The sequence below is a fragment of the Rhea americana genome, unplaced genomic scaffold (genome assembly GCF_003343005.1).
Source record: "Rhea americana isolate MKP2758 unplaced genomic scaffold, rheAme1 scaffold_74, whole genome shotgun sequence".
Classification (NCBI taxonomy): domain Eukaryota; kingdom Metazoa; phylum Chordata; class Aves; order Rheiformes; family Rheidae; genus Rhea; species Rhea americana.
This window is the reverse complement of record NW_028186912.1, coordinates 3,385,484-3,412,979: the sequence shown is the minus strand read 5'-3', so window position 1 is coordinate 3,412,979 and position 27,496 is coordinate 3,385,484. Positions and strand designations below refer to the sequence as shown.

Below are 27,496 nucleotides of genomic sequence, written 5' to 3'. Positions count from 1 at the left end.
TCAATTTGCTAGATGCTGCATAGAGATACTCAATGTTACGTATTTTACGCACTCAGTTACATAGAACATGTGTCTATTATCTATAAATATATTCCTTCATTCAYACCAATATTAAAGTTTGGAAAGAGGCAGAAAAGTTGATGAAGTATGGAAATGCAAACTAAATTTAAAAAAAAACTAATACCAAAAAACTACTAATTTCTATCTAACAGCACTTATAAAAGATATCTAAGTGTTTGTATAGAAGTTAAAATTTTATTTTGTGTTTAAATTATATAGCTTCTAAAATATCGTGCTTTGGTCCCAAGTTCTGGAATATAGTTTYTTCCTTGTAACCTAAATCACTGAATCTTTCATTTCTGCACAAGAGATGTGATTATTCTGCACAAGCCAAACTTGACAGCTTACCTTTCCTAGGATGTCCAGTTGCACTGTTTGCTTGCGTGTGATAGATTCCATCCTTACTTTGTACACACACTAAGTGAGAATCTGCTTCACTATTAAAACTGGCTCCAATGCTGATTACATGCTCATTAGAAGAATTTATCACCTTCATTACCTGCCCATACAAGTTTTTTTTGTTATAAAACTGRCACAAAACTGTGTTTTGTAGAACTCTGTTAAAAAGACATTTTTTCAAAGAACATTCTATGCTAAAAAAAAAAATCACGTTGGTAGCTCTCAAAACAAATCTCAAGAATTACTCACTTCTCGGTCACTCTAAAGAGAGTTTGCACCATAGGATTTGCTATGACTAGCTGGGGAAAAATTGTCTACGCATGATCAAAAATACTATTTCAACTGACAGGGATAAGCAAGCCTGAACACCTCTGCACATTAGAATGCTAGACTTGTGGGAATTTTTTTGTTCTTGTAAGGCTAAAGCATGCATTAAGCCTCATGAATTTTATTATGCAGCTGTTTCGTTAGCGCTAAAGTAAAGCAAACTGTAATAAAAAACTACATTTTGGCAAAAATTATATTCTTTGAAGTTGTAAGCCGAACACCAACGTCAGGAGATATGTAAGAGGTCCTCCCTGAAAGTATACTCTAGAAGACTTCAGACAAACTGTTTCTTTCACCATTTAACAGTTATCCTAAAACCCAACATCCCATTCAATATTTACCTTCAAACATATGCAGGAAGAAGAAAAAAAAGCGTGTTCAAATAATTTCACCCCAGAGGTACACACCTACATCAGCTTAAAGTTCAAACAGCAAAGTAATCCAGAGAGCTGCAATCAAGTGGACAAGTCACACAAAGAACAGGCTAGAAACTGATCACAGAAGTTTCTCACCTTCTAGTCTAGTGTTTCTTCTTTTTTTAAGCACTCATGTTAAAGATGTTACAAATATTGCGTAAAAAAATAAAAAATAAAGATTAAAGTAGCTTGAATGAGAAAGCTAATAAAGACAGTTATACTCACCTCATTATATCTCCTTAGAGGTATTTTAATACAGCTTCTACCCATTTCCACATGAACAAATAAGTTGTCTATRGTATGCAAAGTGTATTGATAGTTTCTAAGGTCCTGTAGCAGACAAAGTCTTTATATTAACAGGTGGCTGAACTCGATGCATCATTTTCTTACTTTTTAAAGAAATCTCATTTAATCTAAGCATGCAGCTTTTTAAACATCAATCTCTAACCCTCTAAAGAGTAAGAAAAAATATTAGTATCTTAGTTTAGTACTGACAAAGTTGCTTTAAATATCATTTACGAGTGTACATACAGACTATTTAGACTACAGCTGCATTATTCACATAAGGATTTTACAATGTTTCAGAAAACAAACGAACATCAACACCCTTTTCTGACAGAAGAGCAAAGCGTGGAAGCTACCATGCAGATGAGTTTGTTTATATGCTCATATTCTCTCTCCTGCAGCTACAACTTCTTCTGCATGCTTGAGCACTGTTTATTCTACCCTTCCCTGACAAAGGTTATCATCCACCATCACAGTCGCGTCTGCAAAATCTCCCTACTGTTTCATTCCAGAACTATATAGGTGTAAAATAGCTTAATTTGCCTTCAGTAGCTCTGTGTAGGATAGAAAGGTTAGAGAAGGCTCACAGCAGCAGCTGAGACAGGAAATCTGCAYCTTCAACCAAAACWGCTGTAGCAAGAAAGGTGTTTACGAGCAGATGTCAGTGTACTACAAGTTTTAGTTGAACTTGTACTGTCTCAGCAACACTGATAGGCATGATAGGTTCCCTTCGCTTTCATCATTTATCACTATCTCAGTCATTTGTGCTATACTCAATTTTACATCATCCTTATTCGAGAATTTGCACCACATGTAGATAAAAATACAACATCAAAAGGAACAGTTCCCCCCAGGAAGCACGTATTCCCACTGCCTCTTCTGTGCTGACAGCAAACACAGCTATGATGGAGAGTCTGAGCAATTTGGTAATCTATCTGAAAATGAACTCTACAGAAACACTCTTTGTCAGCAGAATATTACACTCCACAAAATCTGAAGGTACAATTTCACAGTAAGCTAAAAGAACAGGTGTATCAGGTCTGACTAAAGCCCAGTCCAGCTCAATACTCTCCTTCTAACAGTTATGAAAAAGACACTAATGATTTTATACTCCACTGTACGTGCCTGTTGTCCCCAGGCTACTCTTCCAGCCTTCAGCAATCTGTGGCTTAGGCACTTCATGAGCAAAAAGTGGTGGCTTAAGCCAATTAAATGAGTGCCTCCATCACAGCCTTCTCCCTCACACTGGTACTGATAATTTGGCAAATCAAGTAGTGTGCTGGTTCACAGACCTTAAAGTTACGTTAAGGGRAAAAAAAMCCAAAAAACACACTACTAGTTTTCAGATGACTCAACTTGGAGACCAATTCTCTGCAAAATGACACGGACATCAGTGTTGGCAAAAATGGAAGAGAGCCAAAACTGCAGTTCCATCTCAGTGCTAATGGAAACATGCATGTATACTTCTACAGGAGGATTTGGTGATGACTTAAACAATACACGCAATTCTCTCCATAAGCTYTCAGCAATTTTTATCACATTGTCATCAGCATTAAGGGTAAGTACTACATAAGTGCTAAAAAAGGAAGGTTACTGATCTGAAATACAGATTTCCTGGAAGTTTAAACCAAATCAACTGAGTGACTGAGGAAAAACTTCCTCAGAGTTTTGCATAAACTCCAGACTTGATTTAATCYGTCAAAAATCAAAGCTCTTCCCATAATCCACAGTACAGATGGGTTAAGTGTGGTAAGGCTTACTTTGTGTAGCGAAGTAACTATGGTTATAATTAGCCCAAAGTACCTGCCCATTTGTTTTGGCAGATGAAAAAAATAGACTTCCTGCACCACAGTAATACTCAGAAGAGCAATAAAAAAAATAAAAAGAACATGTCAGAATGATTATTATAACCAACTTTAATTGAAATACAAAATTTCTCACTCAAAGTTGCTTCCTGCTACAAGAAAGTATACTAAAAACAGCGTGAAAAGTTATAGCTTTCCTAATTCACACACATTCTTTGTTAAGAAAGCTCTAAGTCAAGTATGAAGAATAAAAATGTTAACTATTTTTGTCAAAAAAACGATTCATCTTTAAAGAATATCAGAGTTGTGAAGRTATTTTACATCATCTAAATTACACCAGGAAGGGAAGAAAACGAGACATTTACTCACAACAAGCAGATTCATAATYGTGTGTCCTATCTCTCCAAAGAGTGGCTCTCGGTCTCTGAAACTTACTACAGGCGTTGGATATGCTAGGGTGGGGAAGAAAAGAAAGAGGATGTTTTCCAACTAACTACTGTAGAATTTGCTAATACAAATACTTATTTCTGTATTTAGCTACAGTCTCCTTTTTTTTAATTTCAGTGAAACCTGACCAGCCACAGGAAGTCACTGCTTGCTTCTCCCCCATGGCCTACCTTTTTGCCCACTGCATGATTTCTTCACTCACTTACATCCTGCTCCAGCTATCTTGAGGCAGAGGGAGGGAAAGGGTCACCAGCTGTGAGGGGGGCTGCCAGGCTTACCGATTGCTTGAAGAAGAATCCCACCAGGGTTAACAATTACTTTTATGTCAATGCTGTAACATGAAGCAGAGTACCACAGAGCACTGACAAGCAAAAATAAAGTGAAGAGGAGATTTATATGAAGCAGCATGCTTTAAAGTGAACAACTGATGACTGAGGTAAGAAACTAGGGAAAGCAGGGAAATGTAGAACAGCAGAGACCACAACATGAAAAAGTCATTTAAAAACTAAATAACAATCACGTAGCAAAGCCAGGATGATGAGATCAATCAAAAAAGAAACAAGAATGGTGCAAAATCACAAGTAGCTTGGGAAGAGAAGAATGACAAAGAAGCTACCATCTTCCTCAACATGCTGCCAGAAGCCCATCCAGGGGACCTCTACTATTGACTCAGCTATGTAAGAAATCCATAAACAACTGAGTGATGCATATTTATTGACTTACAACTTACACAATAATAGGCTTATTTATCAAAAACCCAGTCATCCTGGGAAAATCATGTATGATGCATTTCTGAAATCTATTCAAACTCAGCAACAGCTGGACCATCTTACATTCTATCCAATATGCTGGTCTCATATACATTTTTATATATATATATATATATACACACACACACACATGCATATACACATATGTCCATCTCACTTTGAAAGAAGTAATCTTAATTCAGGAAAATGATTCACAGTTATAAATTAGGCTACTGCATTTCCCTGCAAAAATTTCTCCTGTAACAACAGAAGAAGTCAGACAATGACAGTTTATTACTCAGTTGTAGTTTCTGGCCCATCTGTCTTCAGCTAAGTTGACCCTCCCCCCCCAAACAAAAAACAAAAAAAAAAAAAAAGAAAAAAAGAAAAAAAGAAAAAAAAAGTCTAGCAGCACAGAATGTTAATTCCCATGGGAAACTACCTGTGAAGGCACTTACATGGAACTTCATTCTTCCACAAGTGTAATATAAAATACTGCCAAGAGTCTTGATGCCTTTGAACATTTCACTTACATACAAAACACATTCTCACAGGTAATTTTACATTTATACAGCTATTTTAAGTAATAAAACTTACCCCCATATTCAGCTCCCAATCTCAACATTAAACGAATCGGAAAAACTTTTGCCCAGGGTATTTCCAACTTATGGATGAGAATGCCACATAGAAAAGGGTCATCTGGTAAAAGCAGATCATCAAGTTTCTGAAAAGTTGGTGAAACAAATAGGAATCCTCCATGGTCTTTGTTACCAAGAAAGTTTTCAGTAAAAGTAACATTTTCCATGTTTCTTATTAACCTTCCTGTTGACAGACAGAAGACAGATAAAGTCTTTGCATATCAAGAATAATACRTTAATATCAAAAAGAAAAATACTAAGTGCTCTATCACCAGTAGCTCTCCTATACATATACAAACCATAAGTTACATCTCAAGTCTTCCTGAAAATCTTGTGGATATACAAATTCACAGTCTATCAATGCTATATAGTCTTATTTATTAACTCAGTAACCTTGAATATGAAATGAGATTTTTTCCAAATAAATACTAAACACACTTCTCCGAGGTGTAAACATTCTGGTACCTGTCAATGTAGTTCACTATCGTTTTACATCTAAGAAAAGTTTAGTGAATATTTGAGTTACACTGATCAGAAGTTTATACACTTTACTGTACTTCTACAGRTGAAGCTCCAGATGTCCTAAATCAGAAACTCAGTGATTTATACCCAAAAATCTCCCCCACATAACAATTAACGGGCAAAGAAAAAGTCAATCAATAGGAGGTTTACAAGAGTATATGAATCAGAGTAACTTGCTCAATTCTATTTCTCCTGTTGTTTAGGTAGAACCTGAAGCTAATACTGCAAGCTTATTCAACAAAATTGTTAGATATCAACAAACAAGAGAAATTAGTTTAACTCCCAGTTTTAGAGATAAGCAAGAAGATATAACAACATACCACTTAAATATCACATACCTTTCATTACATCCTTGTAGATATCAATAAATAATCTGAGTATTTCATTAGGAAAAGTCTCTTCACCTGGCAAACATTGCAATAGAATGATAATTTCTGCCTGACCCAAGCCACGTAGTCCATTTGTCGAGAAGTACCAGCACTTTTCTGAAGAATCTTTAATTAAAGGTAGATAGTATAGTGATATAGTTTTACAGTGAGAAGACAAACTGATATAACAGAAAAGAAAACATGCACTACTTACAAGATACTAACTTGACATTCACAAGAAGGTTTGCATTTAGGATAAAGGTTAATGGATTAGGACCTTCTTCTGCTAGAAGCAAGGTGACCTGTTGGTGAGATGGATGTTCTTCCACTAGAGGATCTAAATAAGTTAAGAGTTGATTTAGTTTAACGTGTCAAGCAACTATTAAAATTACAGATCATATGTGAAAGACTGCCCCACCCTTCATCACTTCATGCCTCCTATCTTTAAAGAGTGGTATTCTCAAACAGCTACAAATCAATCAACAAACAGTTTACTCCAAGAGTAAAAGAGCATATAAAATAAAGCAGGATTTGTATTAAGTGTGTAAACTAGGGCTACCGTTCATTTGCTAATTAGTAATAAGCTACATATGCTGTCTCCTCATTACCATATACTAATATTGTAACAGTTACAAACAGTATGTACAAGCATTACTATGAGACATTAAGTGATGAACTATTTTCAGAACATACAAATGGATCTTTCTAACAATGCAGGTTCAGTTATCAAACATGATCCAATGTACAGCACAGATAAATCAAAGTTAAAATTGCATTACARTACACACTATACACACTATTTCATATTTAGAAGTCTTACATCAGGTGATACAATGCTAACAATTTACCCAAATTTTACCTTTTCCTTTTTCTGCTGCTGCAAGCAAAAGTGGTGGCAGTTTATCACTATCAGGAACTAGACTGACTTCTTTACTAACACAGTTTTCAAGACCACACAGTGCTCTGTAACTTGAAGGACTAACRGGCAAATCGTTTTTAATCCTATCAGCTGAGCTGCAACTAGCCTTTTCAGCTTCTGTGAGTGTAGAGAATTCTTCAGTTTCTGGAGTTACAGCTTTATAACTATGCACCATCTCAGTTTGCTTAGGAATGGCCTGATGCCTATATTCTGAAGCAATAGAAGATTCACAACATAATTCCTCARTTCTTGCAGTAACATCCATTTCTTCCTTTGGTTTTGGATTTACATCACTTAATGTGTCATCCTCTTCCGGATTTGCAACCTATGAGGAAAAAACAACAAAAACAGCATAGTCTACAGTCTAGTCCCACCAAAAAAAAAAAAAAGTCTTCTATACCAGTATACTAGAAGCAGAAAGCTTTGAGAAAAAGTATTTTTTCTTTTCTCTTTTTTTTTTTTTTGACAAATTTCCTTTAAATAGACAGAAAGCTACAAATCTCTTCCAGATCTTACATTTTTTCCCCATCTTTATATGGCATATTAGTCCCTATTTTAGGTTAAGATGCACCATTCATGTATTTGTTCTATAACACAAAATTAATATCAGAGCTGCATGTTAGTCATCTTAGCATCTGAAAGTCAGATACAACGCGATCGACAAAAAACAGGTATCACTTGAGCAATGTTTAGAATTACTAACAGCTCCCTGACTCAGATCTACTGAACATTTTAAGTTGTTGTACTGGTTTGGATCAGTAGTTCAGTACTGTAAGTGTATTTCTATTTTTACACAAGGTATTAGTAGTCAAGTCTACCATTTTACAGCACGATTCATTTTCTGAGGATAAAGCTACAGTGTTCTCAGTGAAATGGACATGACAACAAACAGAGCATAATCATGCTATGATATGAATCATCATCAAAAAAATAAACCACGTCATGAGATACCACATTTCAAATATGATAAGTCACCACAAGCCCCCATAGACTTGTGCCCTATCTCAACAGGAAAGACTTTGCAACAAGAAAAGGCCCAACAGCTCTATGCTTCCCCTATACAAGTTCTCTTGGTAAGCCCTGAGCCGCCAGCAAATCTCCTGTTAAAGGAATGTGTAAGCTAGGACGGAGAAAAAAGAAAAATAATCCCACAACCACTACCCCTCCCCCCTAAAGGAAAAAAAAACTGAACTAAAAACATACATGCAAGAATAGGAAAACATGAYTAAATGACTAGAATGGCCTTGAATAGACTTCTTCCCATGAATCTGATTGATGGTGTTTCATATTACTTTATCCTTTTGGCTTCCATAGCATTCTGTGGCAGCAAGTTCAGGATTGAGTTGCAAGGAAAAGTACCTCCTTCACTTCAGAGCTGCAGTATGGTTTTGTTTGTTAGAGCTTCTAAAGCTGCATACAAGAATGATCGTCTATTTCCTATTTCATTATGTCCATGCTACTTCAAATTTTAGAGATCTCATCTTTTGCAACTGAAAAGGTCCTACCCTCTCCCAAAAATGGAATATATATTCTTGTCTTGATTACTAAGATGGGGAGAGCAAAAGCTGCTAGATTTGTTCAAAATCTGTGAAAAATACTTATGCATTTGGTTCCGCAGTGATTTTCTATTTCGTTTTCAATCCGTTCCCACCCATTTAAACAACCGCATAAATATTTTCTTCTGGCTAATCACTAACCATGAATTATTTTTTTTTCTGATAAGCAATAAATGTAACATCAATAAGACAGTTAAGGTTAGTTTCCACATATATTCTTATTCTGTGTTTAATGACATACAATCACATCTATCATTTTAGCAGCCAGTTCATTAATATTTGAAATATATTTGACTTCACTGCCTGAATTATTTTTACTTTTTCAATCATCAGTAAGTAGGTTGAACAGCACAGATGCCAGTATATACTACTTTAGGACTCATGCTTTCACACCCCTTCCTCGGGAAAGTTGGCTATGCAGTTTTATCTTTATGATTTCCAAGAGGATCTTATCTTTTATATTATGACTATCTAATTTTTAGGAGTCTTTGATGAGCTTTTCTGGAAATATTGGTCCATCAACAATAACAGCATTAACTCTACCATTGCCAACTCATTTATACTAAYAGATGTGAGAGGCATGATTTTCCTCAGTGAAAAATCTTAATGCTTTCTCCTCCCTTAAYCATGAACTGATTCTCAGGCCTACTGACTTCATTAAAGCTTATGCAAGAGTAAGGAACAATTATAAGAGTTAAAAAACATCTGTAACTTACGGCAGTCCATGTTCAAATTTGCTCAAGTTTACTATCATCCATTTTTCAGAAGTACAATTTAAGTGTTACACACAACAAACATTTCAGACATCTTTGTGTGTGAGTAAATATGATGTAGTCTTGCCTGTTAGCTCTACCAGTTTGTTTTAAGAACTCTTGAATTGTGTTACAACTTGAGCTAGTGCTTCAGAAATGTATTTTATTTAAAAAGGCTCAAGTCTGACAAACTCTCCAAGCCCTTCCACAGCAAACTCAAACCATTTCTTTGCACTTTAGTTTCCCTGACAAGTGCATGCTACTAGTTCGACACTAGGAATATATTTTATTTTAAAAATCCCTTTTGCAGCTTGCTATTTCTTCTCATTAGAAGTGATAAGTGCTACACCCGATAATGGATAATGTAGTACTTAGGGGCTTTAAGTAACCTCTTGTAGGACCAGTCTAATTTAATCCGATAAGCAAACTATAGTAGGCCACTGAGGCGGGGCGGGGGAGGGGGGAAAGATTCTGCTATAAACGTGTTAATAACGATAGCTTTTGGAACTATGGCTGCAGATATCTTTACARAAGTAGTTAATCAAAGGCTGTGCAGAAAAAAGATTGACTTGGAGTATTTTCGACTATATCATTTTTGCAGTTCACATATGCCCCAGCGGGAACATAGCTCCTTTTGAGTATGGTCTTAACAACATTTCAATGCAAGAACCTCAGAGCCACCCAAAAAAACAATTTTGGTTCAGATTCCAAAAGCAATCAAGCAAAAGTCATGTTACTGTGTGTAAGAGGCCCCTTCAATAAAAAGCAAACAAAGTTATTTTAAGAAATTTGTAATTCATGCACCTACACACATCTTAATTCATACCATATGCATCTCTGGYAAGTCAGGGTTTATTGGACTTAGGTCCTGTGACGACCTCTTTGCTCCAGATGAAAGTTTTGTTGTATCTGCCACTTCACCATTTGGCAAAATACCATCTGCAAACCATACTCTCCTCTGTTCTTTGGGGCACAGCCCTAGGATAGGTTGAAAAAACAACACTGACTTCATATTATTGCACTGTCCTAACAACTGAAAGGGATGAAAAAAAAATTCAGCCACCTCCCCCAAGACTGTTTTAACTGAGTCACATTCATACAGCATGGTTACAATGTTAGCACTCTTGCACATGAAATAACCAAGCACCAGAATAAAGTATTCTCTATATATTTCAGAAAGATACAAAAAAAAAAAAAAAATCTGTTTACTAGAATCAAACAAAGGTCACAGAATTTGACTCCAGCTAGTCTCCAATTAGGCAAATACATGCAAAAAATTTTCGTACTTGCAGAGAAAGTTGTCATGCTATAGTTAACAAATGTATCAGTTCCTAGATATGGAAGACTTCCTCAACCATCCCTCTGTAGTAAGATATGGATGAAAAATATATCATGCCTAGAAGATGAAATATGCTCRGAAAAAAAAATTATTTTACTGCACTGTTTTAAAGCTTCTTTTAATTGAGGAAAGTCAGATGTGTTACAAAAGTGGAACAAAGACACTGTTCAACCACTAATCATTCATGAACAACTACTTTTGCCTAACAATTTTTGCCTAACAACTACTTTTTGATATTACTGTAGCAAACTAGCAAATTGGGGCAACGCAAGTCAGAGATCTCAAGCTAAATAAAATTGTTGGAAGTTGCATGTGCCCTGAAAAAAAAATTACAATATAAATAGAGAAGACAACGAATATCAAGAACATCCATACTTCAAAAATGAAGAATTAACATAGACTTGGTCAAGCTCATGCACTGGCGTCAGGGCTCAGAGCTACAACAAACCTTCAAGTTCCAGTTCGCAGAGCTTCAGTTTGAGTCCCCCAAAGAACAACAGCGTATGAAATGTGTATCCACAACTCGATAAACAACTCTTTCCAAAACAATCTCTAAAGAGTGTTAGAAAAAAATCACACTATATTTTACATACCTTCAATACCTGGTTGTTTAAGTACAGAGATAGGTAATGCAGAAGATGGAGAGCTAGAACTACCAGATGTCTGRGCTTCCTGCGAAGGTGGAAGAGCAGAAGAATATTCAGAGGAGATGCTGGCATTAGTGACAGGACCAGTGGGACTCATCATCCTCTCAAATGCCTGTGCTAAAGGAAAAAAAAAATGCACTTAGTTTTTAAGACCTTGCATCTGAACACATTTCCTTAGCACTGTAAGGTTATGTTTTTTTGCAAGAGTACATGCTAGTTGTAAAAAATGAATGCTCAAGCTATTGTATAAAAAAGTGTGAATTTATTGATTTTTTACACTTTTCTGTCTATTTTCTTCCCAACATAGGAGAAAAACACCTTTGCATATAGCAACGACTATACTGGACTATATAATCCTTGTATGTAGGTGCAAATATTTCATATTTATCAAGTCAAATTCCATTCAGTTGGTACTTATTTATCTAATTAAAACAGTAAATTTTCTATTGGTAGATATCCTTTGCTGATTCTTCAAGTTAGCTTGTGCTCAAATAATACATAGAAATGAAATATAGAGAAATTCCAAGTTCTCCACACTGCTAAGGCACTTTGTTGCTTTACCTGGTACATCAGGAAGGGGAGGGGGGAAAAAAGGAGAGGAGGCAAAAAATCCCCAACTGGTTAGTGCAAGGAACTGTTATCAAACACATTAAAAAAGCTGGTGTGTCTTTAATATATTTATTAATAACCTGGACCTCAACCTTCTTCTGCTGTTCCCTTAAAGCATCCTGGCTTAGCTTTCAGTTAAGAAAAAGCTGTCTTACAACCTAATTACTGTGCTTCTGTTAAAGTGACTTATAAAAATATTAAGACAAAAAAGCTATATAAAATGGGCAAATAACACACAAGAACTAGCAGAGGAGAACCTATATACATGTAGAAGGCTATCCTTCAAACACAAGAGAAAAAAAAATACTCTATTTCTGGGCTCCTGCAACAGAYGACCAAATAGCACAGCTTTTTATGTAGCTTTATGGAGCACAAATCTACACATCTGTGCGTGTGTGTGTGTATGTGTGTATATATACATATATATAATACATGCATATATATAAAAAAATAAATCAACCAGCTTGCCAAAGCTGCAAATAAGGACTAAAAAATCCAACTAAAAAGAGATACAATTATCCTCATCCTCCCTCCAACCCAGAAACAATAAGGAAGTTTAAACAAATCAAGGCAATGAAACTTCCTCAAAAGTAAAACCTAGCCACACCTATTTTCTTCTTTAATGATTATTGTAATGACTTAAAAAAATAAACACTTGTTACCTTTAATAATAGGGTCATAACAGCCAACACAGACTCTTGCTTCCTTCTCCATGTATTGTAGCTTGCACTTTCGGTTGCAACAGCCACCACAGAAAACCTGAACCACAATAAGACTGAATTAAATATTATAGGCAAAGCCCCAGTAYTTCCTGAACCGAGCTTCTATTATCATTTAGTCACTTCTGTACTAAAAGAGATTGAATTATTCAAAGCATACATACAGTTTCTTGGGAGTAGAAAAGCAGGAAAAGACAAAAGGAGTTTCAGCAGAGTTTTAGCACGTGCATCTGAAGATATGTTTGGGGAGAAAGGAGAAGGGAATATACCAGAATGAGAAGGTTTTTATTAAGCTCAAAAGCCCCATAAACTGGGCCAGACTTTAAAGTCAGCCAAGTCTGCTTGTGATCAGGAACTACACTGCAATTYACCTGTACCATAAGCTTTTTCAATAGGCTATATTCTATTTCATGTCAAACACTTATGAATTCAGTGTCCTAACACTGCTCCAAAGCATTAGCCAGGCTAACACCTTGGGCATAGCATACATGATCGTATGCTAAATGCTGTATAACCATCTCACTTCTTATGGGATTCTAATGTTAAAAAAAACTTCAAATAGGGAAGACAGTCAAGCCATGCTAACACCCATGACTCAGTGGAAAAATCATCAGCTGAAAATCTCTGGAGATCATCTGAACACCAAGCAGTGGGAACAAAGCTTTTTTTTTTTTTTTTTTTTTTTTTTTTTTTTTTTTTTTTTTTTTTTTTTTCTGGAGTTTAACACTGCTCTCGTGACTGCAGAATTTTAGGAACAGCACCAACCGAAACTCTGCACAAAACCCGAGAAGTTTGCTTTGCACATTTCCCCTTCAATATTGCTGTTAAAAGGTAGGCTACTGAAAATTTTTAATAATCGTTTTATGTTTGAGRCTTAACAGTGTTCTAAGCGACTACCAATCCTGTATAAAAAATCCCTATTGTCTTTTCTTAGAAGCTGCAACAGCAGTACATTTTCTAGAATGCCTTATTTTTTCCACAAAAAATAGAGAACCTTTTCTTCCTCAGAGTTACGGAATAGTTTGTCCAGAAAGGAGAATAAGAATGAGAGAACAGACTATATTAATAATTTATTACAAGGATGCAGTTGGTATAGGAACAGATACAAGCAGATTTAAGCACAGAAAATACAGAACTATGATCCACACCTTTTGGTGTTTTCAAYTATTCAGCACTGTCTAAAATACACAAGGCTTTTCAGCTGGATCTAAGTATTGCTTAGATGCCTACAAAGCCATGTGTCTGCACATGGCCAGAATTGCTCACATCAGGCAGCAAAGCACTTAGCTCCTGCCAATACTCTTTCAGGTACAGATTTTAAGCATGGCAACACCTCAAATTTCCTGCTGTSAGCAGATCTAGTTATGCATGGATAGGACCCCATAAAGTAACTTAAAATCAAAGGGTTTTTTTAAGCATAGCTGGAAGCACATTTTATAAAACTGCAGAGTGACTAGAAAACTCTTCCAAGAAACACACCTGTTCAACTCTAGACCCCCTGCAGTCTAATATTAAAGCCCATACCTTCCATTTCTCATGGTTCACATCTATGAAACCATCTAAAAACCTTCAAAAATTGAAACCAATAGCAGTAACATACAGGAGACTAATTTTAGATCATTCTCTTAAAATGCTCAGTTGGGATGATGAGAAGAACTCCCAGTTCCCAAATTCATGTCTTTTTTTTTYYTTTTTTTTTAATCCTGTAACTTCTTTAAATTAAATCACACGATGATAGGAAAAAGGGCTAAACCCCAAAACTGGATACGATCTGCTTAATTGCCTTAATTTCATCACTGAGGAGGATTGCTGCCATCTTCCCTTGGAATTTAGATGATGGAAACCAACCTGCTAAGAGCCCGTGGTTTTTGCAGCACTCAGTAAGTACACTGTACGCTGCACCAGGGCTCTGTACAACAAGCTCATCAGTTTGTCATGGAAGTCTGAACTGCCTCTTCTACCTCACAGGCAATAATCCAACCTAATTGCTTTCCAGTGAATTTATTATGCTGGCTCACCAACCAAGCAGGCTTCCCAATTAACCCTTGGTCAGAAATAGTAAGGTTAGTTGTCTTCTTGTTACTAGCTTCCTTCAGTGAAGTATTTAAAGAGCATACTGAAGGCCACTTTAAAAGAACAGAATACGCTCTTCCACTCATACAGGATATATATACTGTCTACTTTAAAGAGAGATGGAGAAAAAAAGAGGGCAACATCTCTAGCTTGGACTATACCTGTGCAATCCTGTTTTATTAATTACATCTCTAGTAAAACTGTTCTCTACAAGTGTCCTCAGAAACACTGGATGCTTTACTCACTTTACTTTCTTTCAAAGGGAATTTACAAATATTCAGAAAATCCTACCATTTTTATCCACATGCAGACTCTAGAGGCAATATTAGCCTTTGTGAAACATGTCTTTTGAAGCCTTGGTCTCATAGAAACCTTCCATCCCTTACCAGCACTAAGCAAGTGAAGGTAACACTAAGTCTTTTGTTTCTCATAATCATCCACAGGAAAACAAAGGGGATTAAAGGAAAATATTGGTGGGGTTAGGGGAGTGAGGGGAGGAGAAGAGGACACAGGGGAGAGAGTGACAGAGAAAGAAACTATTACAAGTGGACTCTTAAGTAAACAGGAAAAAAAAATCACAATGAAATAGTCATACTTGATCAGTACAAAATTAGTCCAAAAAAAGAAACCATTCCAGGTGCTTCTGCATTACTGCCACAGGTAGATTTCTCAACTGAAAACACATATATTCAGTAAAGAYGTAAAGAATGTAACTGGCAAAGGTTAATTGCTAATCAGCTACAATCCACCCTAGGGCTTCAACTGACGAGCAGAACAMTCCTTTGCAATTGGTATCCTCCTCTTAGACTTGGTGCCAGTGGGACAGCGAACAGCTTAATCCTAATGCACAGGAGACGAGAGATAGAGATAGGCTAAGGGACAGAGAGCGTAACGGAAGAAAAGAGATGGAGACATAGCTGCTGAGCAAAGAAACTGATCCTAGTTGAGCAAGCAAATGGGAGGGTACCACACCAAAAGGCAAGCACCTCGATAAAAAGGAGAGAGATGAGAAGCTGCTTAGCTCCAGAAGTGTTGCAGATGGGGTACAAAGCAGGGACCACTACCTTACCACATGCAGCACAGAAGCCAGAATTCCCAAGTGTTGCCATTTTCATTGACAATGCACAGCTACAGAACCACATGAGAACTGCACAATTCTGAGGACAGTCCATGGAGGACAACCGTGAACTTCTATCAGTTTCTCCATGAGACCAAGTGGTTGAAGATGCAACCCACAACTGGTCCATGAAGCATGTTTGGTTTTTTTAAGCATAGGGCAAAAAGTGAAGCTATTGTACATTCAGAAAAAGCTATGATATTGAGCTGCTCAGCACGCCATTATCTAAATGTTACAATTAAAATAAACCGTGCTGCCTTCATTTATTCTCCCAATTCACATGCCTTGTGATGCTCCTTTTAATTATGCTAAGATTTTCYCTCCTTCCACCCAGAAGCACAACCTCTCTGCTAACACACAGGATRAGCAATGCTAACAGTTGTCTACTGTTAGCAGCATGTAATGAAGAATGCTTTTATATTTCCACCTTCAGAAAAGGGGCAAGGAACTGCACAGTGAATGTAAAAGAGTCATCCCTATGGCTCAAGCAAATGAACGCTACTCTGAAGAACTGCATTTTAAAATATTACAGAATTTCAATGGGGTATTTTGCCAAATGATTAAATGCAACTACTCCTAGGTTTTCACAGTAAGTTCTCCATTTTCTTAAGGCCCAACTTCAGACCTAAGTTTTAGTTCACATTTACTGCAGTTGAAGTAAGTGTGGACTATGCTTTGAACATACAGTGCTATAAGATGCATTCTGGGAAAAAAATTAGATCTTAAGCCTCTCAAGTTCTCTATCTCAAAACCGTAGATGCARAAAGCTGTTAAGTACTGACATTAATCTGTGCTATAGCTACTTATCTATAAAGCTACAATACAACCATCCCCTCAAAAGAACACTGAGAAACAAGTTCATCAATATTTGTATTTATGCATTAGTATGAATCTAAGCCACAGCAACTCATAGGGAAAATTTAGGATTAAAAATAAGCTTTGGTGCTACTTACTGACTACAAAAGACCACACAGTGAAAAAGTTCAGATTACTTGCTTAACTAATGTGTACATTTCACCCTGCAAAATAAGCATACCATCTTTTCCACACACAACTCCTCTGGAAAAATTATACTTATTTCTGAGCACACAGGAAAAGAGATTTAGATAAGTCCTTTGCACTGGACTGTTCTTCCAGGAGCTGTAAGAACAAGATCTTTTTCCATCTTGTGGACAGTGTTTTACAGCTAATATAACCACTGACCTTAACTCTGATCATCACCATCAGTTTTTTTTTTTTTTTAATCTTGGTGTACGAGCACAAAACAGATTCACTATAATGACTATTTTGTAGAGCACATCATCCCACATCTTCCTTATTATACGCAAAAAAGACACAGCACTCTAGCCAGCAACAGAAGACAAAAATAAGAACATTTCCCCTCCATCCCTTTAATTATTTTCACAAAAGAAACTCATACTTAATGAGAACACTTCCAAAAAATCTTGAAGTCTCTATGAAATAAAGTCTAATTATTTTGTTTAATAAAACATCTTTTAAAGCCCAGAACAATTCCAATAACATTCATTCGCCTTTATATTTTGGTTGTCCCTAAAGCAGAGGGAATTTGCTTTCAGTAACATAGGACCCTTCCCCAGAAACTTACTTTTCCACATGCACGACAATGGTGTCGTCTTTTTGTAAACGTGAACTTCACCTGACAGTTCATGCAGTTGGGTGCCTCTGAATCAGGGACCCATGATGGCTGTTTCTGTCCCAAAATTATAGGTATTTTAAGCGATTCTGCTCTTTCAGATGTTTGACTTCCTCCAGCTTCGCAGCTGCCTTCCCCAGAGTAAGCAGATTCAGAATTTTTATCCAAACTAACACTGGTGCCTGAGAGGGGAGCTTCTGGTGGTACGCAACTGGCTTCCCGATTCTCTCTCTCAGGTACATGTGTTCTATTTAGCTCTTTTTGATCAACAGCTTTTTGGGAAAGGCCAAACAACTGTTTCGGTCTTGCACCTTCAGTATGAATAACAGAAATTAGTGCTTCGCTACCATTTTCAGTTGTATGCTGAATATGAAATGTACTCTCCTCCAYCGGAGATTCCAATTTGACATCAGTAACGGATGCTTTAAGGTTAACAGGAATGCTAGACATCCCTTCCTCTGTTGTTTGTGTATGTTCTTCACTGGCCTCTGTGAAATCCAGGTTCTTCACCTTTGTTAAATCTGCTTCATTTGCATCAGGTTCCAATAAATTACTATTATTGTCTGAAGATTTCAGCACACTGGACTGGAGACCTTGTCCATATAAGAAATCGTCAAGCTCAGCATCACTTATTAGAGTATCACTTTTAATAATATTATCCTCAACAGTATATTCAGCTACAACTGGACTAATACTTTCATCGTAGTAAGACTCTAAACCAACACCATATGGCTCATCTTGATATTCTAAAACAGGGAAAGTCGAAGCAATAGCTTTGATTTGCTGAGAATCCCCATAATCAATTATATTCTCAGTATCATGCTTCTCTCCACCTATACTTTTTTCCACAAAGCTTTGGTTGATTTTAGGTAAATATCCTTCATGTTCGTGCAATTCAGTCTTTGTGTGGGACTCCTTATCTGATGGATCAGTTTTAGACTTTCCAGCATGAACAGTTAAAATATCACTAATAACCTCTGCCACTTCATTCTGAGATAGAGGATTAATTTTTTCTTCTGTTACAACTAATGAACCACATATAGATACAGGAAGTGGAAGACACGACAGTGAGGTCTGGACATCTTCAACTGAAATACATGAAGTTGAAACACTGTTTAATATTTCATCACTATTAAGTTCTTCACTACCTACATTCTCTTCTGTATTTGTGTCTTCTACTGCTATTCTATCCTCTGCTTGAAGTGAGCAGCTTGATAAAACACAACTTCCAGGTAACACTGCACTGTTTTTATGCAACTGAGGACTCTTTGGCAGATCTGAAGGCATGGTTTCAACATTATTCTCATCTTTTAAGTTTATATTTTCCATAACATTTCTTCCATACATTTCTTTGCTCACTGCAAAGCATGCACTGTCATCTTGTGACTTACATGGCAATTTTTCATAAGCTGTCTCATCTTTGGGACTGTGCACACTTGAATTCTGAGCTGTTATGGAGACACATGCAGTATTAAGGGGAGCAGTTTCTTCAAGCTGATCAAATACCTCATTACCCTTTAAAGATTCTGTCCTGTGTTTATCATCATATGGATCCAAGATCTTTCCTTTAGCATAACCGTCTGATTTTAAAGCTAAGCGAGTCAGCTCTTCTGTTTTAATAAGTCCTGAATTTTTTAAGATTGAGTCCCCATCACTTTGCTGTGTACACGAAACATCACTGCAACCTACTGCTGATCCCCAAACAGGAGCTGATATGGAAGGCATGCCGAAGCCAATCAAACAGTCTTCACTATACTGAAAGTCATCCGTTTGCAACTTCTGATTATCTTCACAAGCACTCACTGAATGGATTAAGTTACCTGTGTCATTAACAAGATCACACACAGGTACATTACATCTTCCCAGGCTGGTAGCTTGAATTTCATTTGAGGAACCACCATCCACAGTGGACAAAAGATCAAGTCCAGTAACATTCTTCTCATTTTGCAGCGAATAATTCAAAACTGCTTCACTTGTTCCAACACAGCTGGATAGAGAAATTTGTTCTGATGCAGTACAACCATTAGCATCTTCTTGTAGCTTTGGTGTTGGAGATATAGGTTGTAAGCTATCCAGAACTGAAGAGAGTGAATGGTGTTTTGAGTCATACGGATTTTGAGGAGTTCTGTAGCAATCATATTCATCTATTTTAAGCAAAAAGAGATCAAAATTTATAGAACTTATTCATTTTCACAGCATACTCCCACCTCACAAAATCCCCTCTATTCATTCATAGAAGTGTTTACTTAACAGATCTTACTTTCAAATACCCTGCAAGTCATTTGATCATTGTTAGTATCAGTATTAGTATGCTGTACAACAATGCAGCACAAGAACTAACCTGTATTCTTTTCAAATTCATCAAGTAGTTTGTCCAAGTCACAGACTGCTGCTTTAAAGTAACTGTCCATTCTAGTTACAGTTCTAGGGAAGCTTTAGCCCTCTTAAACCTACAAAGAAGAATACAGCGTTTCACTCACAGGACTTGGTTATTTACAGAATCACCATGAAAATGTTCTCATGATTAAAGACATTTTCTATAAATCATTTCTTTGTTACTAATAAAATTATTTCTCTTCTCTCTATACACATAGAAGTACACAAATGGCTGCACTCTGGCAGCCCCTGTACAACACACACTCAGAAATTCACCTCAAATCAGCCAGGGAATTGAGGCTACCTTACTGAAACCAAACGCATCTGAAAGTGCATGCTACAGCAATTTAATTTCAAGAAGTTTAAACTCAGAAAGRATACTAGAATCACCTAGTGTTTGGTACAGTACAATTCACAGGCAAACATGAACTAGGCTACCATTACCCCTTCAACACAGGTGAACCATTTAAATAAATGATGCTTAATYAACCCCAGAATTTTCATGTTCTAATATGCAGTAGGAAGGAAGGAGGGAAAAAAAAAAAAAAAAAAAAGTAGTCATCTGTAGTGTGCCAGTAAGAAAAAGATATACTCCTTTAGGAATTCAAATTTGACAATCAGTTCAATACTGAATGTATGAGCAAGACATTTGAAAAAGATACTCTACGTTTCTCAAGTTACCAACCAGCCAATTTCATTTTACTTTCAGCTAGAACCAGATAATTCCATAAGGCTAAACAAAGAGTAAAACCTAAAATATATCAGGACATTAAAATAGGTGACCAACATAAGCATGGAAGCATGAGACATGCATCTTAATACAGAACTGCAGTGTGTAAGACAGGTTGAGGTCAGTATGCCTCCCCCATGATGATCAGCAAGCTGTCTTTAAATCCTGCTGTTCGTTTTTCTCCAAGACTAGGAAAAAAGAATCAGTATGGTAATTCAGTTCATCTTTTCTGTCCTACCCAACACACAAAACACATCAACTTTCTTGAAGACTTGAAGCAAGCCATTAAAAAAATAAATAAATCTAATCTTAGAGACTTACCAACTCATTACAAAACTATTTATTATTCCCTATTTCAAAATATCCTGGTTCATTTGTTTAATAAATATTTCCAGCCACTGAATGCTGGTTGTTATAGCTTTTTGGACTCTGAAGAACCTTATATTTTTGCACTTTTTTCAAGTCTAAATGTCCATAACACGCAGTTATCTAAAATGGATAATCAAGATATACTTTCCTTAAGTAAACTGAAGGGACTCTGATCCTGTTTAGTCTCATGACTGGAAAATGGACCTGTACAGATCTCTCTGGTTTTCCTTCTACTCTGAAGAGTGCCCCTTAGTCTCTTTCATTTGATGACTCCACATCCTACCCTAATCAAAGCACTTGGACTAGCCAGCATTGACTCTTCTCTGTGCTTAGTGCCCCAAAAGATACTTAAATCCTCTTGTATCACTCATGCCACCCTACAACTACAAATTTATGTTCTTTGCCTCATTCCACTAAAGTGTCCTTCCTTCCACTAAAAGATTCAGACCAGCAGCTTTCAATTTTTACATTAATATGTATATTACATGAATATTTTAAAATATGTAGTTCAAACAGAGATTTGCAAAGCCTAAGAAAAGTGAAACTAGTCATCATAACTTAATGGAGTACTCTCTGCTCACATATAAGCAAAAGCTAAAAAAATCTAAACATTTCTCTATCCTCAGCCAGTCACTCCAACAGTCTTCAGCATACCGCATGATAGGACAAATCTCACATGACACATATAACAAGTATGACAAACAGGAGCAAGCAGACATTTAATGCCATTTCTCTTGCACTCATTTGAGCATAGTTCTCACCTATAGCAATTATTTTATTATGTGATCCCCTAGAAGCAATTAAGGGCCTTATAAAGGCAACAGCTTTTGGTGATTCATTAGCAGAAATTAAAGTACAGATCTTACCATATTAAAGGACATATTTATTGACAAGCAACAAAGGTAACTTTTGTTTAAAAAACAAAGTACCATATATATTAAAAATACTAAGAGATTATAAGAAAATTGGATATTGAGAAATACATAATTCTGATAATAGTCTCTTTAGAGGTTGTCACATATACTGACCATTCAGGTACAACTTGATGTTGCAATTAATAGACTCTTAACAGCTGCTACCAAAAGGGGTGGTACCAAGCCCCTCACCACTCTGCAGCGCACACTCCCAAGTCATCACTTGTGCTGACACTCACCCTCATCTAATCCCAAAAGAACTCAGATCAAAGAGCTAAACAGACCAAAAGCCATTTACTTTGCAGGGAGAGAAAAGATAGTTCTTTGCTTATTTATCTCCCTTCAACAATCTTCCAGAGGCAGAGACACCCAGCACAAGGTCCTGGCAAAGATCAGTCAATCCAGATGTTTCTCTTTCTTAATTAACTACATAAAACACTGCCATCAAAATTACAAACCTACAATTCAGCTCCCAATTTACTGTAATCAGTATTTTGAATATTTTTACATCAGCAATACTGTGTGTAATTGTCAGTGAATCAAAAAACCATCTATCACCAACAAACAAGATTTAAAGCCTCCCTCTGAACTGAGTACTGCTTAGGTATCTCAATAACTCCAGAAGTAGTTCCTCCCAAAATATATATTTCAGCTAAAAAAAAAACATACTGGGGAGAGACAAGTAACTATTTTAGGTACTTTTATCTTATCATGCCTAATTACTAAGTCTTCTAAAATATATTTTTCATTTTTAGTTGGTATAGGATAAATTTTGAATTAAGTATGCATTCTCTGTTCAATAGTAATGATAAATACATAGATTAGAAGGATGCATTTGCAGTGCACAAAGAACACTGTTGACTCATCAACCTCCCTAGAAAAGAAAAAAAAAATGCAGCAAATACAGAAGTGAAACTGCATGTGAACATTAGTTTATGTCACAATATAGAGATGAAATTATTTCTATAGAAAGCTTAGAAAACTATCATGATACTTCAGTTTACTGGGCCAATAATGGTGTTATAATATCAAAAACTGCAGCCAAATTAAGGAAACTGCATATAGGAGTTGTATTTACTTAATTCGGCATAGTTTTGAAATAAAATTACTCCATTCAAGATATAGTATTTTGAACAACTGACATATGGAACTAATAYGTTAGCTATTCAAAATGAAGTCACAACTCTTTTTTGGAATGTTTCACAGATTTTCAGATTTTTCTTCTGTTTTTTAGAAGAAGTCTTCAAACTTCCATCTCCCTCCCTTGAATCCACATATGAATATTACCATACAGATTTAAGAAATCAGGTGGGTTTTTTTTCAGTCAAGTTTATCCTTCTGTAACACCACAAAGTTTTATCTTTTTGGTCTCTAAAGAACTGACTACAGCTAAGCCCAATATTTACATTAAACAACAAGCAGATTAGAAGCTATTAAAAAAATTCCAATTATGTTTTTATTAAATGGCTGCTTACTTCCTTGAGCAAAAGCAGCTTTTAGGATCCATGTGTTTTAGTGAACTGTATTCATTCTGAACGTTTCTTTTTAATTATAATACTTTTAACACTTTTAACAATCTGAAACTAGCAGCAACATTACTACATTTTTTAAAAACTGAGTAGAAATTATAGCCTTTTAAAGGATAATATTCATAACTGCTTATCTGAAGATTTATGTCCTTAACACTACCATGAAACATGCAAATTAAAGCTTTCTTCGTTGAAAAATAATRCACTGTAGAGTCTGTAAGAGCTTCAAGTTTTAAAGTGTATGTTTAAACTGCTGTCTGCCAAGGACCACATGCTTTCATCTTGTAAGTTAAATATTTATACGCTAGAAGACTGGACTAGAAATATASCTCTCCTTCTCAAAAAAGAAAATAATCAAAGTCTAACATGACTACAGTACAGTGATACAAGCTACTCTAATGGTTTAGAAGCCAGTTTAAAGGGGAAGATCTGAGAAAATTTTATTTCTGGAACTCACATCTAGATTGGGGAATGTAATTATGATTAAATTAGATAACTTAGTTTAAGACCACCCGATTTAGAAGCAGTCATCTTTACAACATATTTTGAGAAACTAGYCCTGTAAACTACCATTCTGTATTGAGTTAATTAGGTCTGTTATTTCCTTGAAACGTTTTACTGCCTACTCTATGAGTAAACTACAAAGCCTTTATCTCAAGAGAAGACTTCGCGTACTCACTTATTACTTATTTCTTCAGTCAGAAATACATCAAAGAAGGTTTTCAAATACTAACAAATAGAAACAGGTCACTTTAAGAACATTTCACACCATTACAAACCACAAACTCTAATCACACCGTCTGTCCTTCTGTATGTCTTACTTCCTTAACTGTCAGCTAAGGCCACCTAAAGAACAGAATCTACTGATCACTACGGTTTCCAAGTATATGGGTTGGCAAAAAGCCTTTTCTCCAGTTAACAGTCAAGTCTTCATTTTGTAGATGGAGTATCCTTCAGTTTCAAGACAGTAAAAATATACCTTTTTGTTAATATATTATAAAAAGGCACACCAATACTACTTCACASTTCTTTAGGTAAACCTTCAGTCTATTTTGAACATACTGGCCATAAGTTTCACGTCTTTTGAAGTTTTTCCTTATGCCATGATTTCAGGACTAGCATTCTTTACTGTATGGCTCAAGTTTATTTAGTGGAAAACCATGAACACTTAATTGCTAGTATAGGCAGCAATTATCACAGTTAACATAGGAAGTCAGTATCTAGAGTAGCCAACATGAACAGCATTAAAATAAAGTCACGCTGCAGCAATCTCTGGAAGGAATCTTCTCATCACTTAATATTCAGCACACATTTCAGCAGCTGGTCAAACACCCTCCTTTAACTTTCCAGGCCTGACAAGTACCAAGCTTGAGTGGAACAAAATTGAATAGCAAAGGATTGTGTATATTACTTGCCAAATCAGACAAGGCCTGGTCTCCAACGGGCAAACATGTGACACTGCATTTCACACTGCACAAAGACAATAACTCAAGAAACAGAAGAAAACCCTCAACTAAGTAAAAACTGTTATCTAAGAGAAATGTATATGATGATTTGGATGACTGCACACAAAGTGCAACCATGTCARCACTTTAAAATACAYATATATATATAAACCACTTCCTTTATAAGGTGTAGTAACATATCTGAAYGTACTCTGAACAGTATCTCTGGGTTCAGAAAATACTTTCCATTACAGATTTCTCAGTGCATCCTTTTTATTTAAAGGGGATGATAATAGAAGTTTGCTAGGCTGAAATACAGCCACAAACTACAGCATGGATTACCAATTTATCAAATACAGTGTGTCTATATGTAGGCAGTTAGTAGTTTTCAGCTTGGAAGCAGTGTATCAGCTTGGAAAATAAAACAGATAAACTGGTTAGCAAGTAGTAATGAATTTAAGTCTGTTGACTAACAGACTAAAAATCTTTGAAAAAAAATGAAATCTCAGTAATGCTGATTTACACAGACTTTTAACAGATCTCAATCGAGTCAAAACTAACCACTACAGAATCCAGGTCTTCATTTAGATAGAGCTGAATGCCAAAACATGCTAAACCCACTAAAATCAGGTTTAAAAAACAAAAGAATACACAATTCAAAACAAACAAGTCTTCACTCCAAAAGGTTATTTCAAAATTAATACAGCTATTGCAGTTACCAGGGAGGTCTTTTTGCTTGTTGCAAAGTCAACTTTACTTCAACTCGATCATCTGTTTAGTCATTATACTTGGTTTCAGCAGAAAGCTACACCAGAACTTTTATTTGGTATCCTCACAACAGTCATTTTTCCAGTTTGGCACCCAGAAACTACCATACCTAGAACAAAAACTCTGGTAGAAACTCAGCAATTAAGAATTACGTTAAGTTCACAGTGCTGTAGAAATGAAGTGTTGCATTCAGCACAGCACAGAACTTCTTCCTCCCCTTCAATTCTTTTATTACCAGCTTTTCCCCCCTATCTCTATGCCGTACATCCACACATACTTGAGGCCCCCATAACAGCAGACAAATTCTCTAAGGGCTCAGCTACTCATGGAGTTCATCAGCAAACAACTTAAGAGGGAAGCTCTTTACAACTGAGAAAGTGCTTTGAGGGGCTGATGGGGGAGGGGGTAAACAAAACAAAAAAGTAGATGTTGTCAAGTAGAAGCTAAAATGATTCTTGCTGAGCAGTACAACATACTATCCCACCCAAAACTGCAGCAGTTGCTCCCACTGCAAATTTACTAGCTGAATCAGGGGATTAAGATAGAAGTTACAAAGATAATTTCAGACACATAAGAAAAAGCCTACGTGGCACGTTAAAAAAAAAAAAAACTGCCTTGCTAAAGAACACTACGTTGTCAGCTCAACAGTTTCATAAAACTATCAACAGCATTATAAGGTTATGACCAACACTASATCTGCTAATCCCAACACTAGCTTTAACCTCTTAAGTTTTATTTTTTAAATTCATTTCCAGTAATTTGTTATTGATCTTCTGAACAGAAAATAGAACCAGGCAAGTCATACAGAGAGAAGAGGCCTGTCAACAATTACTGATTTTCAGCACTGCTCCAACAGCACACCAGCTGTATCATCAGTAACAAAGCCCACAATCAAAGAATCCACTTGCTTAACTGAACAAATGCATCTCTACACACTGCCTACAGCTCCATCGTTATTGGCTGTATCAGCTGTTATTATTCAGCCTTCACAAATGAGTCACAKGAATATGATGATTACATCAGGTTGGAAAGATCACTCCTCAGACAATGGAAGCCAGTGTTTTTTTGATAGTTCCATCTTCTCTGATTGGCATTATTAATAATGAAGTATTCCTAGTAGAAAACTTAAGTAACACAGCTAGAAGCTAATAGCATCCAGTACTGGCAGTGAACCTGACTGTTTTCTTCACAGTATTCAATCCCCCATAATACACTAGTAATCAGACCTGTGGTATTACTGTTCCTTTTAACAGACTGAAAAAAACATTTCCCAACTTATCAAGGAGCATACATCACAGCATACAAGACATAGCATTAAGTCTATTGCACTCTGTACCTTATATTAAGGTGAACTGAATCTAAGTAGACAAAAATACCTTTTTTACATCTTCTTGGTATCTTTTAGGCTGTACATGGAATTCATCCACTTTAACACACAAAGCACAGCACGAAGAATCCCATAATATACAGTAAAATTACTATGTTGTTAGCCTGTTATGTTCTGCAAGTAAAATATTATTTGTCTAAAACCCGACTTTTTTTTTCCCATTACCATAAGATACTCCATCCTCCGTTTCTAAAGACYGCATTCATTGAAGCATTTCAGACCRTAAAATCCTCAGTGCATCAAGGTTCACTCTTCATTTGTGCATTAAACACCGTGTCTGCCTAGTAAGAGCCTTCCGCTGCTCCCCGGTACCCAAGCCCCTCTTCAGGCCGGGAATAAACTTCAACGCTCAACGCAAGCTTGGGACGCTTTCCCCCCTCAGCTGAGACCCGCGCCTGCCGATGAGGTGAAAGAAGAGGCAGTCAGCGCCCGTGAAACAGCAAGCGCGCAGGTAACGCACGGCGACCACCGGGAGGGGAGGGGGGCGCACGAGCAGCCCGCAGCCACGACGGGCCGCCGCGGACAAGCGCCGCTCTGCGGCGCTCCCGAGCCCCCGCCGGGCTGCCCCGCGCCCGCC

General features: G+C 36.5%; 1 protein-coding gene across 1 annotated transcript in view; it reads right to left on the bottom strand.

Moving 5' to 3' along the window:
• The window catches only part of ZFYVE16 (zinc finger FYVE-type containing 16), a 32,998-nt gene extending 5,596 nt beyond the window's left edge, over positions 1–27,402 (bottom strand). Inside the window, exons 1-13 of the mRNA XM_085322086.1 lie at positions 27,085–27,402; positions 19,743–19,851; positions 17,354–19,545; positions 12,501–12,597; positions 11,176–11,346; positions 10,070–10,221; positions 6,876–7,260; positions 6,231–6,353; positions 5,987–6,142; positions 5,086–5,310; positions 3,662–3,744; positions 1,428–1,532; positions 409–559 (exon numbers count right to left, since the gene is read on the bottom strand). Coding sequence (XP_085178212.1) covers positions 409–559; positions 1,428–1,532; positions 3,662–3,744; positions 5,086–5,310; positions 5,987–6,142; positions 6,231–6,353; positions 6,876–7,260; positions 10,070–10,221; positions 11,176–11,346; positions 12,501–12,597; positions 17,354–19,545; positions 19,743–19,812 — 3,910 coding nt within the window. The 5' untranslated portion in view covers positions 19,813–19,851; positions 27,085–27,402. The remainder of the gene's footprint in view (positions 1–408; positions 560–1,427; positions 1,533–3,661; positions 3,745–5,085; positions 5,311–5,986; positions 6,143–6,230; positions 6,354–6,875; positions 7,261–10,069; positions 10,222–11,175; positions 11,347–12,500; positions 12,598–17,353; positions 19,546–19,742; positions 19,852–27,084) is intronic.
• Positions 27,403–27,496: the final 94 nt, after the last annotated feature.